Source organism: Ischnura elegans, chromosome 2 (assembly GCF_921293095.1).
Source record: "Ischnura elegans chromosome 2, ioIscEleg1.1, whole genome shotgun sequence".
Taxonomy (NCBI): Eukaryota; Metazoa; Arthropoda; class Insecta; order Odonata; family Coenagrionidae; genus Ischnura; species Ischnura elegans.
The window spans coordinates 133,910,892-133,928,389 of NC_060247.1; the positions used below are offsets into that span (position 1 = coordinate 133,910,892).

Genomic DNA, 17,498 nt, shown 5'->3' on the forward strand with positions numbered 1-17,498 from the left:
TTGGAAGTGGGAAGTCAATTAGAAAGGGAAATTTCTCTTGGAATACATTTTAGCGTCGTCAGTCGTTGTGGAAGGTGTCTTCTTTTTGGTATTCGTTCACCTTTTGTGGATTTGAACATTCATCTAGACTTCTTTCATTTTATGATGAGAGGAAAAACACAAGACTTGGTAATTATTTCACTTTGTAATCCGTTTTCCAAAACGTCGGCGGAAATGAAGCCAATAATTGACCTGGTCAACAGCCCATTCTTAAACATTTTCGATTAGTTAACCGTTGCGTCGTCGTGTAGGAATTAGCATTGTCAGTAGTATTCTTTTGTTTTTCCTCTCTGGCCATGGCGTCGCTTTGTCGTCACTGCACTGGTGTTACGTAGCTAGCGGTCTAATGCTGCTGACCCATGTGTTACATACGCATAGCGCATAGTGGATGGGTTACGTAATACGGGTTGAGCGATGAGGGGGCGGGGGGGAAATGGGGGGGAGGCAGAAAGGGGGGAATGCCGCTGACTCTGCGAATAGCTGGCGCGAATAGTTTCGCCTCGGCGGCCGGCTTATTCGTGCACGCCGGTCATCGTGCGCTCGCCGCCCTTCAACTGTTGTTCAAGTGAGAATCGCCGTCCGCTCGTTTCGCCTCTAGTGGAGGAATTCCTTCGGAAGATTCCTTATCGCCCTCGCATCCAGCTGGCCATCATTCCTCGCTTCAAACCAGCTCCATCCCAATGGATATCCTCCTTCTGCTCCTGGTGAGTGCATCTTATTATTCCCAACTGATTCCTGTAATATGTTGCTGAACAATAGTTGCTCTCAGTTAATCTTTTCGGATTGTCAGCGGGGTGATTTTTTGCATGGCAGCCTACGTCATGGAGGCCCGTCTCGTTCCTCGTGCCAGGGATAAGGCTTAATAGCGAGAGGTGAAATTATTGGTTAACATTTGAAAGTAGGCATTCGACTTAAGCGCTTCCGAATATGCCTTCAAAATGTAGGTGCTATCGGTTGATTTTTTCGGCTTGGGTTAGATGCGGAAGGGACTGAAGGTATGGATGGAGCGAGGACTGAGCGGGTAGGGGATGTTGAATGCTGTGTTAGAGGGTAGAATGTTGGGTAAACGAGGAGAGGAAGTACTAAAATAGGATTTTTAGGTACAGTGAAAGGGAGTAGGCCTTGTTGTCAAATGAGGAGGGAGGGGAGATTGACAGAATACTCAGTATGTACTCCATTGAAATCTATCTTAATCGATCGATAACTTCAATTGAATAAATTTAGTCTAATAAATTAGTCCGTCAAATGATACGTTTGGAAGCCAATCTGCGTACAAAGGGCATATACGTGAAGGTGAAATAAGATGTAATTACTTGAATTAGTTTAGTAGTGTGTGGAAATTAGAAAGTTTTCACGCTCTAATCTCCTATCGTGTTTATCTTCCGTCAATAAAGGTGCGTCGCTCACACTTTATCGGTATATTTGTTCAGTTTGAAGATCTTATCTTGCATCGTATAAGGTCTTATCTTTGAGGAAGTCTTATTTTTAGAACCTTTCGATGCAGCTGACTCCATTTTTTGTGAGAGGCACTTCAGGCACACCACTCCATCCTTCGAATGGGCCATGGTCCCTCTGGCGTCTCTTGCTTTGAGCAAGCCTATGTGGACACTAGGTTTATTTCTTTATCGTTATCACTCAGCAAAAATGACTTTACCTTTCGTCTTCAGTTGCCTCTGCCAAATACGGTGTTCATTTTGATGAGAAAAATGTGAGTCAAGGTCTTCCTGAATCTTCAAAAATCGCTCGAAAATACCTGGTTCAAATTTATAGCTCATTAAGCATTGAAAGAAAATAGAGATGGTGCTATGTACTTGAAAATGACCTAACGGTTGAAACGGTCGTACTTAAAAGAAACCTGTGGAAAAGTGCCATCTCTAATTTCTTTTAATACTAACAGGATGTCATTCCGCTGCATTTCGTCTGCCTCTGTTACTTTTATATAGCTCATCTGTGCTCCTCAATTTTTATTGCTTTAATTCTGTACGAATGCTGATCATTCTTTTTTTAAATTTTACTCGTTGTTTCTTCCGAATCTATGATTTTGATTTCATGAGACCTAACGCGTAAAAAAAAATCCCGTAACGGAATCGTGCATTGATTTTCCTCTCGAACCTATATGACTGCCACAAATCGAGGTAGTATCCGATCGATCGGTCAGGCAAAATGCGTGGTCCATTTATTTAAGGACGCTGGCGCTTCTTTGGTAGTCGCTAAATGGAAATCGTTATTTCCCGAGGGAAGGGGACAAATCAGAATGAAGATGAAAAAGTTGGAAAAAAGAGAGGAAAGGATGAAAGGAAGAAGAGTAAGGGTGGAGCGGTGGAGGGAGGAATGGGGTGGCGCCCCTTGAAAGCCCTTTAATCAAGGCCTCTCTGGGGCCCTCCCCTTAAGATCGCTTCGAGTACTCCTCTCCCATTCACTCACGCAGGGAGGGATGTGGGATAGAGGTGGGGGAGGGTTCCCATGGAGACGGAGGAGAGGTAAGGAATGAGAAGTAGAGACAGAGGCGCCACCCTCCTCTCTTCTCCTTATGCTGCGAGACGGGGATGTTTATCGTTATTAAGTAACATAAAAGGCCCGAGAAAACTCACCGCGGAGTTTGTCTTCCTCGTGAGTAAGACTCCCTTTCTTTCTCCACCACTCTCCCATCCCTCTCTTCCGAATTCTCAGCAACGGAGTTTCCATCCGCACTGAAAAGTTTCCCCCTTAATGAAAAAACAGCACCTTCTGATGGAGTTTTGAGCATTATGGGATAATTTTGAGATCCGGCGGTAACGTAAAAGTACTCTCACTAGTTACCGGTCAAAATTTTAACGGCTTGGTGTAAATCAAATTTTAATGGCACGCAAGATAAGGCCATATGCTATCCCATAATCGTTGAATGAACTTGGGTTTTTATTTTGTGGTGCGGATACACAGTTGCAATAATCTTTTCAGATCCGAATGAAATTATGAACCATCAATCCCAACAATTCGTGGTTTATGGATTGGGTCAGTGATGAATTATTTTCTTTTTATGTTGTTTCTCCGTAATCTTATTTTAGGTCACGATTACGTGATGCATGACGTGCGTATGTGATAATGCGATTCGGTGTAACTCAATGGCTTTCATCGCATTGCAGTGGCGTAAACACTAGAAGGAAGAAATGTTCAAAATCAAATTCATCTACTTATGCTCTAACCTATTTTTCTGAAATGTGGTAACTTTTTGTATCAAGACTCATATTATTCTAATGTTGAGAGTAAATATCATACTAGTCATTAAGGCTTTAAGTGGATGTTCTGCCTAGAAGTACGGCTTTGGGACAGATTGGCAAATGACCTTCCTCTTCATTATGGTCAAGATTGATTGGTTTGTCTATGCTGCCATACTGGTTTCAAAATTGGAAGTGGTTTTCGCCAAAAGTAGCGTATGAGAATGTAACAAAAAATTATAAAAAAGAATAGGCTTACACGCTTAAAAAAATAAGTTAGTTGCCTTTTAAGTGTTCATACGATACATATAGATTAACCATATACACATGGTGATTTCTGACTATTTTTTGTAAGTATTTTGATGTCTTGTGATGATTTTGATGGCCGCAGTATGAGTAGTTCAGGTGACAAGAGCGGAAGTCGTCGGCTTTCTCAGTTGCTGCGATTTTTTTAGGAGCCGTTCAATCTTTCGTGAATATTCGTTGCATGTTCCCACCTTCATAGAAGAGTTGCGGAAAATCTGTAGTGAGTGGGCCGGCGTATCTGTGCTCTAGACTTTTCCATTGCCCCGCTTTGTCCGCAGTTCACCCGGTCAATACGATTCGAGGCCCCAGTTACTAAGGTAAATAAGGAGGTCCTAGCCGCTCGATGGAGAGGGCTCACAACTTTTGTTGGCCTTCTTTACGTTCAAAGAAGAAACTTATTCTTGACACAGGGCCGATTAAGTCGAACGTATGTGGTCCAATTCGTATGGAGAGGTAGTATTTACTCTCTGCATGCCTTTTTCAATGCATTTTGTCCAACTCATAGCTTGAAGGGGTCATGCTGTCCTCACGAAGTTGATATTTTGAATTATTATTTGAATTAGTAGTGCTTTTGATATTCTGCAACTTTTATCCGAGATAATTAAACTTCATATCGATAGTCAAATTGTTGGGCAGAGGAAGAAATTACTGAATAAAAATATTGCCATTTGAGAGCCATTGAAATATATTGAAACTCTTCAGAAATGCATTACACATTAATGCATCTACGTCTGTATGTTCACAAGTCTACTGTTAACTGTTTATCATTTATAAGCATAGTAGCAAAGAGCACAGAGTTCCTAGTGGTGAACCCAACAATCACGCTTGAGGGAATGCATATTGCAAGAAGAGCTGTTTATTGCTGTAAATTGTTTTTTGCTGAAGCTGTTTTTAGCCGCCTTAAATCCTAGCCCTCCTTTGGCTTTCTGATGTTAAAAAAAATGAAATTTGCTAACATAGGTGCAGACTATCGCCTAGAGAACACATAAAACCATTAACCTCACTTCAGAGGTCGCAAATACCAATTCGATCGGCTTTAAAATAGTAACTGAGACGGACTAAGCACGTGGAATAAATAAGTAAGTATGTTGGTGAATCAGTAATCTCGAGTCGTCGGTAACGTGTTTGAGGATTTTAGCGTAGGATACTTTTTTATCATTGTTTCACTCTGCACTGAATGGAATCTGGGTGCGTTCTTAGCGATTTCCTCCCCATTCCCAGCTACTTGCCAAGGGGCAGAGCTACACCCCCGCGAGGAGGCCCTGCATTCGATGGAAGGGGGGGGGGGCTTGCTTGAGGGGGGCATCCGGGATTTCCGAAGTGCTGAGTGGGAGAGATGCCTTCGATCGGCTATACAGGATGTTGTTCCGAAGGAAAGGGCTGCTTGGGGCGGAGGGGGGGGGGGGCAGTTCTCTTTATAGTTAGAAGGAGAAGGCGTGGGGAGAGGATTAGATCGGTCAATGGGGATTGATTCCATTAATGCGCCGAAGATTTCAATTAGTTTCTTAATATAATTAGGTGGAGGCTAATGAGACCCGTGACCTTTTGGAGGCTGCTCATCTAGGCCTTTTTACGGGACTAATATTTCAAAGGGAGGACGAAAATATGTTCGAGGCTTACTGTTCGGTGGAGAAGTGGGGTAGAATATTGTGAATTGCTCATTTATTCTTGATCGTGCGGCTTTCAATCATGAAGTAGTGACCATTTATTCCCATTCTTTCGTCGCTAAGAGCTATAAGTCATATAAAAAAATGATACAACAATCGTTGCAAAATTCGGCACTTCTTCTACTCGAATTAGCGACCACTATCAATAATTATTTAATAATACGTCCTGACCGCATTCCGTTTTTTTCTTTGCTTTGGTATAGCTCTAGGTAACGTTAGCTAGTCATAACGTGAATATACAACAATCATATTATAGACGCGGCTTGATTGAAATGCTTCTTTTATTGTTAATTATTTATCACTAAGCACAGTTCTAAAGCGTTCCTAATCGTGTGTTATCCTATCTCACGCACTGTGGAGTCACGGTGAATAGTGCTCTTTATTTTATTCTTTTTTACCTTTAGCAATCTGGTTTTTGTGATGGCTCTTTCTGTTATTAGGACTAGTGAATGAGATAATATACTGTTGAAATAATTTTAATACTTGACGAAATTTATAGTACCCATATGATGAAATCGTCGGTGTAACCGATTGCTATTGATGGGGCAACACTTATTACGAAAGGTGGTTGCATGGTAAAGGTGTCAAAATATTGAACCATATTTACTTCCGCTGATGCGATTAAATTTTTTAATATATATCTCCGCTTCTCTCTTCGTCCTAATTTCCTTCTTCACTTCCCGCTGCGACTCCCACAAAATGTAGCGTTTGAAATTTTGATGGAAATTTATAAAATATGCGGAGCAATAATGGCATTATCATCATCATCTTGGGTGGAAAATTTCTCCAAACGGTGCGCCCTAGTTGAATAGCGAACGCGTGCGTGAAAGAGGCGAAGTTCAAAGGGGGGGGGGGGGGGGGAGAAGGTAGCGATGGATGGAAGTGGGCCGCTGTTGACGCCGATTGAGACGCATTGCGATCTTCTCTTTTTTTATCCTATGCTCACGGCTCCCTCCCTCAAAACTGAGACTCATCAAGTGATGCTTATGCCTCGTTCACATTACGATTGTCCGAGCGATCGTCCCAACGATAGTTGGCCGAACTAGCCGTGTGAATGCATGTCCTGACAATAGTTGACGTTGTTCCGAACGTTGCCACTTAGGCTGCTTAGGCGCTGGGAGACCGGAAACGGAAGCGGCAAGAGAAAGACGAAAAGCTCGTGAATCCCTATTTTTTTTCATGGATTTGTCCTTGGAAAGAAGAATATGAGCGGAAGAAAATTTATTCGGTAAATACACGTTGAACACAGTAATATCTTGTCCCTGCATGCCTCAACCTTTGCTAACCGTCAATTTCCCGTTCACTTTAGATGTCAGCACTAGAGGGCAGTACAGGTTTTAACAATCGTCGTGTGAATGCACGATAGTTCCGACAATCGCTGAAACAATCGTAATGTGAATGAGGCATTAGCCTTGCAAAAAACCGAGGATGGTAGCAAAAGCAGGGTTTCCTGGACCGAATCTAACATTAGATTTTTAAGTTCACTGGACGGGAGGAGAAGGCATTCGGGCAGCAGGAATCACATTCTTCTGGTTTATGTGGAGAAGCATTTTATTTCAGCATGAGCCTTTTACTCAGGGTCGAATAAAGCAATGATCGATGTCTACAGGGCCAGGGTTCACATAGGGATCCCATATGTCTCCTGCGCGCATCACGACGGCATTCCACAGCGTCAAATAGTCCTGCATTTCGGAAGTAATTCGAGGATACAGACAAGAAATACGCCAACTACTGGCCGAATTCGGAAGTAGAGTTCCGAGGATACCGATCAATTCCCTAAGGAAACCACGTTGACAAATCATTGGTATTTATTGGAATTTACCGATTTTTCTAGTTATATTTTTGGTATTAAGCTATCATAACGTCGTTAGTAATATATTTTATGCATTCACATTCATATAAAATGCCTCTTGGTGTTCATTCATGGCTACAATTCTTCATTTACTCGGACGGTGGTTTGCTTGTTTAATGAACTTGGGGTAACCGACTCATTGCACTTTATCTTTTCTAGCCTGCTAGTAATAATATTTTTAATAGTAGCTACGCATTTGTGGTCATTAGGGAACCCTTCGAGTAATCGCCGTGAGATAGTAGAGGATATTTCAGCTAAAATTTATTAATTCCTTAATCTTACCTGCTATGTGTAGTTGCCCATTATAGGAATCGAAATACCTCCTCAAAGCCAAGAAAAATCATCCTTGATATTTTCTACTTTAATTTTCGCAGTGGTTGGGCGATTCATCCTATTACGCCTATGTCATTATCACAATAATATCCTCGATGCGTCAGTCATGTTGGAAAATTGATACCATTGAATTCCGGAGATTCGCATGTGTTTCTGTACGCTTCTTCATGATGACAGTGGCAGAAAATAAGAAATGAAGCTGTCGATCCATTTCTTAGTGAGAAAATGCAATAAAATTCTGGCTTGTCATTTATCCATCTTGCGCATTAAATTGAAAATTAGTGAGCTTTAAATGAATGAAAATTGAACTTGAAGTGAAAAAACAAATTTCTTGAAGTGGAAAAACGAAGTTCAATTTTCAGTTTAAGTGGTTGTATTCTCTATCTCCATACTTTCATGAAATGTCCTTGCTTTGATTATTACCATACGCTGAGCTCCTAGATATGTCATTACCCAAAGTTTTTTCTATGCTCTAGTTCCATGTTCCTAATGTGTTAATTATTTGCGTTCTGTGGGTGTAATTTCCATGCATTGACTATCGCAAACTCAGACCCCATAATTTCATATCCACAGTTTACGTCCTACTTTCCGACATTTTACATTTTAGCGTTCTTAGCTTGGTACTAAGAGGCACGACATTAGATCATGCCTAACTCGCTAGAAATGCGCTTTGGTTATTACTGCTTCAGTAATTCGTTTAATCGCTTTGCGATTATATTTTCTCCGTGTTCTCGAATTTCGAAATATTTCCTACATTCTACTGCCTAAGCAGCTGTGTGATCTTATGCGAGTAGTTTCTGGAGATGGGTTATTCGTGCCGGCAACGCGGGAATCAGACAGCAGTTTCGCTTTGGCCAAAGACGAACGAACTCCAGAGGCGGAGTATCGTGTGGCGCTAAGTCCTTTGAGCGATGCATCGTCGAAATTAATGAACGGTGAAATCCTAGGAAGGAAGCTAACTGGTTTCATAGGTTAGTCCCGCATTGTGAGCTCTGTGCGTTCTCGCGTAGATGAAGACGGTTCTGAACATTTAAAAAAAATCATGAGGGGGAGTGACGCGTGCGTGGGAGTTTGAGATAGATTCCTGGAGACGGAGAGAGAACCCCTACCGAGCTTAATCCTCGCTGCTCGGTTATACATGCCCTCTGTATATGGTATTGGATCAAGGATACGATGTTGGTTCAAATTATTGGATTTCACGTGTGCTCATTGCTGAAATATCGCTGGGAGGACTTTATGTTAACAACTAGCAAAGCCCAATGAACGTGGTCCTGCAAGAGTGCATTTATTTACGCAAATAGATGTGTAAAAACCCAACACGGAGGAGGGTAAGCTAATCATGTAAACTTCAACATTGTAGAATGATAATATTATTGAGACACAAAATCAAATTCATTACATTTTAATTTTTGAATCTCTTATTTATACGTTCTTTAAAATGAACTCTTGAAATTAAGATCATATATATAAATAATGGCCTTTCGCGAGGCAGTTTTTTACTTTGTTACAAGTATATATATTTTTATTGGGGTAAATTCTCACTCCTCGACACGCACCAAAGACGTGGCTCTTAGGGTATCCTGTTACTGCCTCCGTGTCTATTATTTTCTGTTTATCCGGCCGTGTTTTTCGCAATAATTGTTTGGGACGACAGACAGCGCGGAAGGAGAAGGGAAAATACTCGAGCCATTTGCCGCAAGATGTGACTGAGAAACATTTTCCGCTCTGCAGTTATTATCTCTGCAAGCAGCCCTTGTTATCTCTCTCTCTATCTGTCTCCCTCTGACGAAACTCACGCGTGAACACGGCTGCTTCATAGCGTGCGTTGTGTCACGGGCGTGGAATGCCAGGGGCGAGTCAGCGTTGGGGCAGGTGGTGATGGCTGGAGGCAATTCCGCTCCCTTCTTACCGTCGCTTCCCACTCACTCTTCTGCTTCCCTTCACCGCGACTCATGGCTGCGCATGGTCTCTCAACATAAGGCCCCCAATGGTATTTGGCAAGAGTTGAGTAGAGTCCTAGGTTTTTTCCCGGCGCACAGTTTGAAGAAATATTTCTCGGGTTTCCCACCGGATATGGTTTTGGGTAATTTGCCCCAGCGTTTCGAAGACTGAGTCTGCCATCGACTTCAGGGGTAGATTGTGGAGTCTAATTATTTTCGGTATTTTGTTTATGTATTTATTTTTGCCCTTGAATGTCCTGATTGGTTGTTTCTGGGTACTTTTATTCGTTTATAGCGATTGATTATGATAAACCTTAGTTTGAAGGCTTTGTCTCCATTTGTATACTTCTCTGCTAGGTTAATTTCAATCGCCTCTTTTATAATGCGATTCTAATAATTATGCGGCATAGAACCTTCGTATTTTTAGGAGTTGAGTATTTTAGGAAGTTTTTTTTTCATCCCTCATCCATCTTGCACCATCACTATCGTAATTTGCCCCCAACTCCTCGCACCACCCGATGAAATTTTCTATTCTTTGTTATTTATTTGGAAATACTGTTGAATATTTTTGTTAAAATTATTGGTTACGTTGCTTAATATTATTAAATTGTTTCTCCTGTTATTGTAGTCCTCCGTAATTGGCCTCGTGCTGTATTAGGACTGGATTAAATAAATAAATAAGTATGTTCGACGTGTTCCACTGTGGGCTTGTTAAGAAATTTTTATATCAAATCCCTTTGGAGGCTTTTGAACTGTGGTGAAGGTTCATTGGGGGATTTTTATGGGATATACACCGCGTGTGTCCATCTTTGTAGACAACAGGTTCTCCGACATGTCAGGTGACTTTTTTCCGGTCAATGAAGATCCTGACCGACCTGAAGAACCCAGCTGCAATGCCGCCGAGACTGTTGTCCACAAAGATGGACTTACGCAGTGCATATCCCGTAAACATATCGGCTGAATTTTACATGTCATTTCATCAAATCATGAAAAACGCGCATTAAGCATTTGAGGGTGAAATCTCAGCTCCATCCGGACACCATAGAGGTCGATCACATAGTGCATATAGAGGAATATTCCCAACTCTACCGGTAAAATCCCCTTTAGACGTTGTTTTGATGTATCATTTAATTCTTAGATGATGTTTAAATTTTCCGCTCACGTGCATGTAGGGGTTGGGCTCTAATGGGTCAATAGTTTCGGTAGGGGTGCGTTCACCCTGGACAATGGGTGGTTAGACGAGGTAGTGCGAATTTCCGGGGTGCCTGCTCTTCCAGGAAACCGCTCATGGCTCAGAGGGAGTTCGTTCCCCTTGCTCTGTTCGTCGGTGATAACGATGAGACACCACGAACTTAATCCTCTTAGACTTGATGGCGATGCAATATGTTTTAGACGCAATTTGAGCTTCCCAGGTCGTGCACGCTTGGCGGAGGAAGGGGAGTAAAAAGGCTTGGGTTCGAGGAATGGCCAGCTAAAAATCGGGAATGCTTCTCTTTGGTATTGGTGCTCATTAGTCGAACACTAAGTCAATCGTCATTTCGTAATTCTGTACATCGTTACCACTTTGTATGCAGTCGCTTATATCATACCAATTCTCTTCGTCGGATGTCCCTTTGCATTTAATAGAAAACGCTGGTGATAGGTACTACAGCATATTGAACGATGAACGCGTAATCAGGGAAATACAAAGTAAGACAAAGGTATGATCTTGCATTTAATCGTTGTGGCGAGAGCTGCATCGATAAACAAATGTTTTGATGAACAATAACGCGATAGAACGTGGAAAGAATGACTTTTTAATTCTGTTTTGCAGTCTATTTAATTGATTATCTTCTCATGATCACGTGTACCATTGCACGACGGTAAAGGAAGGATATTTTTCTCGTCGTCTGAGCAACACTCTTCTTCGAATTCGCCTAAGTAAATGTAGTTAATACTTTTCTTCACGCTCATCTAAAGATTCCCATTCTAATCTTATAATAACATGGCTGTAAATGTGGAATTATTAGTGGTACGTGCAGTGAGCATTGTGCTTATGATCTTCCAACGTTCGGAGTACATACATATTCGCAGTTCGTCCGTGGAGGAGTAAGGAGCCGCCGATTCTCGTTTCCTCGCTGATGAGGGTGCCAGCTAATGTCTTTTGCGTGGGAAAGTGATGTGTGGAAGGGGATGGAGGGGTAATAATGGGTTAATGCGGACGGGGATGGGTTATGTGTGCAGAGACGAGAGAAGAAGAAAGAGGTTGTTGCGTGTGTTTGCCATTCCCCCGCTACAAGACCACGGCGTGCGTGAATGGTGGGTAGTTTTCTTCGTTCGTACGATGCGTTCATTTTATGTCTCGCCCACCAATACAGTCGAGCTCAAAGATTCGTTCTTTTTCTTGTTGCTCGAATTAATTTCCTCTTTGAGCACAAAATTCATTGATAAAGCCGGTATTAACATTGCTTGGTTTTTGAAGGACTTAAAATTGGCTGGGCAGGATAAGAAATCACTCCGCCAGCTGAATTGAAGTATTCATCTCAAGTATGAGTCCGAATCGAATACAGCATTAGATTATGTCTTCTGGCCGGGGCATAACGCAATTTTATGACGCCTCCGGCTAGATATGGGGCCTAGTCTTCTCCGTAGCGTATGCTCATGACGTCCTTCCGCAGCGCCAAATAGTTCTGCATTGGAAAAGTAGTCCTCCGACGTAGCTACATCTACATAATACCCTGCGAGCCACTACTAGGGTGTTTGGCAGGGGGTGACACATCATCAACATGCAGCATGCAAGAGGACCGCCACATGCACTCTGCACGGTCATAGAAATATTACGCGCACTAGCAGAATCTACATGCTTATTCATAAAAAAATTGCTCGTGATTAGTAATTCCTGGAGCAAATACAAGCAAGGTTAGAACTATGAAAAAACTAGCAATGAGTGATCCTAGCGAGCGACGCCATTAATTCTATCAATTGATACAACGTTGCTATCCTTAATAGTACGAGGGAAGATGACATTTTAAATCTCTCTGTTTTGCAGTCTATTTCTTTTATTTTATTCTCATTATCGCGTCTACTATAGTACGATGGTAAACGAAGGATATGATTCACGTCGTCTGAGAAAATATCTTATTCGAATTTCATAAGTGAGTTAAGCCTCTACTTCGATCTACGCTCCTGTAAAGATTCCCATCCTAACTCGTGTAACATACTTGAAACACAGCACTTCGTAACAACTCATCACAAATCTGGCCGTCCTGCGCTGTACTCGATTGATTTCAGCTATTAGTCCTGCCTCGTAAGGGTCCTACGTGGTAGCAGCATATTCCAAGTGAGGCCTCACTAGAGTCAGGTAGTTTATTTCCGTCACCTTTTTTGGGCATTTACCGATAATTCTTACTGATTCGCGCATACGCAAACACATACGTGAAGTATGCGGGAAAGCCAACCGTAAACTTGGATTTTAAAAAGAATTATAATTTTTTTACAAATCCAAGTTTACGGTTAGCTTTCCCGCATACTTCACGTATGTGTTTGCGTATGCGCGAATTCATATCGTCGAACTCTCGCCTCGGACGATATTACTCGAAAAATAAATGAAGCCTACCTTAAGACGATATACCAGCATGCTCGGTCGTTTTTTACCCTTATTTGTGACGTAATTCTTGTTTAAAACTTATGATATCACATTGAAATTTTCGAGAGAGAAAACGAGTCGACCCTTGTCAATATTTTTTGGTATCTCAAATGAAAATATTTCACCCCACGTAAGGCATTTTTCTACTTGAGGTGCAGCAAAATGTTGCTCAACGTCTCCTCAACTTTTCCGTTGCATGTTAAAGTCGATAGTATAGCTTAGAGTTTTGTTTCCGATTTATTCTTGTGGACTTCTGACGTATTGGTAAATTAAGAGTTGCTGGAGAGTGTTAGAGTGTTTTCCACAAATGATTTTTGGCAAATTTTAGTGGAAAATTGCCAGCAAATGTTTATTTTACTTATATGATAGCTTTTTTGTACTTTAATGCCTAAGCTGTTGTCTTGCAAACTCTTTTCTTAAATTATCATTAATCAAGTATTTTGTAGCCCTATATCAACATTTTCGACTATTTCAAATGTGAAATGTTCCACCTGATTAAATGCCGGTGTTTTACTTTACTACAATAGAAGACAGGCCGAGTGGGAGTGAAGTGCCTCTTGAATTATCACCCTGAATATTTCGTACGTGAAAATCATGAATACATCTATTGTGTTGATTACTGTTGAAGTAATCTACCGATTTAGGAATGTGTCCATGAAGTATTTCAGAAGTACCTACTCTATCAGTCCCCCCTCCCTTCATCCACTTCCCTCTTAAATTCATGATAACGCCTTCTCCTTTTCATTCTATCTACAAATCTTATTCCGTCTTTCCTCCCCCTCTTTTACCCAAAATTCTATCCTCCAACACTGTTTTCAACATCCATAGTAAACATAGGACAGAATGGTATGGTCTTCCGCATGTCTATAAGAAATAAACTCCGTAAACAAAACTAACTAATTATTCACAAGGTAGAGATATGCTCACTACCATGTTGAAATTCATGAAAATTCAATGTAGATCAGGAAAACTCCAAGCAATGGCGGTAGTTAATTCTGTCTTAATAGCGTTTGTTTGTTTAGAGTAACATTGCCCGAAGTGCAAAGGAACATGTGGAGATCTCTTATGCTAGCAAGCTTAAATGGTGGATCGTACATTAGCCAACGAAGGGTTAAGACCAATGGGCGTCCACCTTGACCGCCATGTGTATAGTGATGGAAAAATCGATTTCTTTTAAAATCGAAAATCGAATTTTTATAGTCAAAGATCGAAGAAATCGAAACATTGTCTTTGAGTTTCGATCCAAAGTCGGTCTCGGCTATTTCCTTTGGTCCCCGCACCACCACTACCGGCCGATGATAACGTCATCCGTCCCATTTGAAAGAATTTTCTCGCAGACCGGTAAATTTGGGAAGTGGCACGCCCTCGATCGTCAACAAAAAAATCTCAATCAGTCATTTTTCTTAAACAATTTAGTGAAGCCGAGTGGTTCCAAGCGGTGATATCTAAACCCCCCCGATTTTTTTGTACTAACCGTATTTCTTTAAAAAACCGTCAGTTTTTTTCGATTGATCGATCTTTTGTTTCATATTTTGATTTTTGTTGTAAAGTCGAGATTTTTCATTTCGATTAAAAATCGATTGCTCGAAAAAACGATTTCGACCGATATCTTTCCATGACTTCATTTGTATAGTATTTGATCTGAGGTTTTTTACCCGCTGCGGGATTCGTTCATTCTCGCTCCTCAAAAATGATTCGTTCCATCGGTGTGGACGGATCCACCTGGTGCGACCCCATCTTCTTCTCGAGTGGTGTCTAGATGGGACACATCCCGAGGGTGATCATTAGAACGAGGACGAGGGAGAGAGAGAGAGAGAGCAGATAAAGCCGTAACGGCGAAGGAAGGGAGGGGAGAGGTGGTGGGGGGGGGGACGGTTGTAGAGTTTATAGTGTTGCCATGGGTGGCGTAACGACAGGGTTAAGGTGGGCAAAGTTTCCTTGCGGGAGTGTGATCTTGCGAGAGGGCACCCAAGTAAAGAGATAAGGGCCATTATGGAGAGGGAAGAGTTCCGAGTTGGGACCCTTCAGGAGAAGGGGGCCGAGGGAAGGTCGGTCGGAGGGTGGGGAATATCCACCCGTCCCGTTGCACGTCCGTTTGAGTCCGCTGGTGTCATCCGAGGAAGTTTCGGGCGTTAGTGCATGGAAAGTGTGGCCTCTGGACAACCTTTTTACCGATTCGGACGACGTGACCTAACTAACCACTACGAAAGATCAGATCATATAAATAAAATAAGAGAGATAGATTGTAGAACACACAGATTAAGAATTTCTTTTTTTCCACGATCAATAAGGGATTATAACGGCAGCGATAGAACTCATAAATAGATTGCATGACTTGTAGTGTAGCCTACTAACCTATGTAAAACTTAATGCATGTTTCTTAATTTTATTATTATTTCTAACAGCATATAGTAGTATAATTTGTTAGTATACGTGACGTTTTTTGGACGGTGTGGTGAGCAATTGGGAGTCCAATTGCATGCTGCATGCTGGTGATTGATCACCCCCTGCCAAACACCCTAGAGGTGGCTCGCAGGGTATTATATAGATGTAGATGTAACTGCTTTTGTTGTTTCAACCGTAAGCGTGCTCCTCAAATGAATCGTCAGTTTTTCTCCAATTCGAGGGTGTCAATGCATTCGGAAGGTACGCTACAACTTTACACGCAATCAATCAGAATGGTTGATCATTATTAACTTTGAAAAGCTAGTTAATATACAGATATTTTTAGGCTAGCCAATTAACTTTCTTCGTGTATTTATTGAAAAGGTATTGCCGTACCGTCAAGAGAAAAATAGATTTTTCGCAGCCTAGTTTATCATGAAAGCCAGAGAACTTCACTTCTGCCCGCGGTGGTGGGTATAGCTTACCCACTCTTCAGATACATCTACATCTACATAATACCCTGCGAACCACCTCTAGGGTGTTTGGCAGGGGGTGATCAATCACCAGCAGGCAGCATGCAATTGGACTCCCAATTGCTCACCCCACGGTCTAAAAAACGCCACGTATACTAACAATAATTTATTGCTAGTTTATGCTGTTAGAAATAATAATAAAATTAAGAAACATGCATTAAGTTTTACATAGGTTAGTAGGCTACATTACAAGTCATGCAATCTATTTATGAGTTCTATCGCTGCCGTCATAATCTCTTATTGATCGTGGAAAAAAGACATTCTGAACCTGTCTGTTCTACAGTCTATCTCTCTTATTTTATTCATATGATCTGGACACTGCTCTTGAATTTATATAAAAGGTTTAGTCTACATTTCAATCTACGGTCCGACAGAGATTCCCATCCGAGTTTATCTAAGAGGTCAGTTACACTAACAAAACTATCGTAACGACCTTTCACATACCTGGCAGCTCTTCTTTGCACGCGTTCTCTGTTATTAGGCCTCAATGGTGTCATTCAACCATCCCCTAATATTCTTCATCGTTTGAGTTGATTACTAAGCCGAAATGAAGTTTGCACTATCTCTCTGATTCTTACCACGTGTATGCTGCGATGATGACATTTTGAGGTCGAAGAGCTTGGATCACCAACGTCGTCGTCTTTTATACAAGTTCGCTCTCCCTTCGAGTGCCGTTATTGGTCCACATTATGGTAAATCCTCTTGCGAGGGCACCAAAGTAAGAGATAAGGGCAGAGCTTTTCCGAAAACATCTACTTACCACCCCCTCAAGCCGCCTCAATGGGTGCGTGGCGGGGGGTGTTAGGACACCAGCCATTCGCGAATAAAAAGGAAAATCCTATAACGAAGTTGCCACTAGAATTAAATCCCCCGGAGAAAAAACTGAAGTCCCAATTTATTCGACAAAATATCTCTTAAAAATGCAACATATCTGTCGGACCAGAAATTTTAGTGGAGTTCTAATATAAACGCTGATGACGAGAAAACGGGAAGACTTCGGGAGATTCGAAAATGGGAGGATTGTTGGGTTTGGAAGTTCCTCGTCTAAAGTCTGTCCGCTGTCATTCCATCGTCCTATAATCTTCTGCATCGTTTGAGTTAATACTTGACTACTTATCTGAAACGAAAGGTTGACCATCTTTCGGATATCCTCAGGGGACGCGATGATATGCTGTCAGCAGTACCCTTCAGTAGACCTAGGGCGATACGCAGCAGGTGGTTGTCCATAGATCGGAGGTATCACAAACTTTCTTGAGGTCTATTTGTCTTAAAGATGGGGGATCGTGGTAGCGTAGTGAGTGAGCTGTCTTCAAATCTCGGGGTTGAATCATTTTAACGCACCCTCAACATTATTCCACGAAGTGCAGGGTGGCCTAGGGAAAGGAACTGACCCTCGTACCCTGAATTGATATTCGCACCCCCGGCTTAGTTGGAGGTGAGGTTTACCCTCGCATATCCAAAACCAACCTACGGGTAGATTCTCGTAGTGAGTGATTTAATAACGTGCCTGAGTACATTTGCTAATGAAGGTGGACTTGTCATCTTCACTACTGTGATATCATTGCCCAGGGTACGTCATAGTGGTCAGAGTAACCTGAGATGTAAATCTCTCTCTCAGCGTTGG

At 41.8% G+C, this 17,498-nt stretch overlaps 1 protein-coding gene across 1 annotated transcript in view; it reads left to right on the forward strand.

The window, feature by feature from the left end:
* The first annotated feature begins 547 nt into the window (after window positions 1–547).
* The window catches only part of LOC124154660 (amyloid-beta-like protein), a 369,007-nt gene continuing 352,056 nt past the window's right edge, over window positions 548–17,498 (forward strand). The window contains exon 1 of the mRNA XM_046528515.1: window positions 548–743. Within this exon, the coding sequence (XP_046384471.1) occupies window positions 720–743 (24 nt within the window). The 5' untranslated portion in view covers window positions 548–719. The remainder of the gene's footprint in view (window positions 744–17,498) is intronic.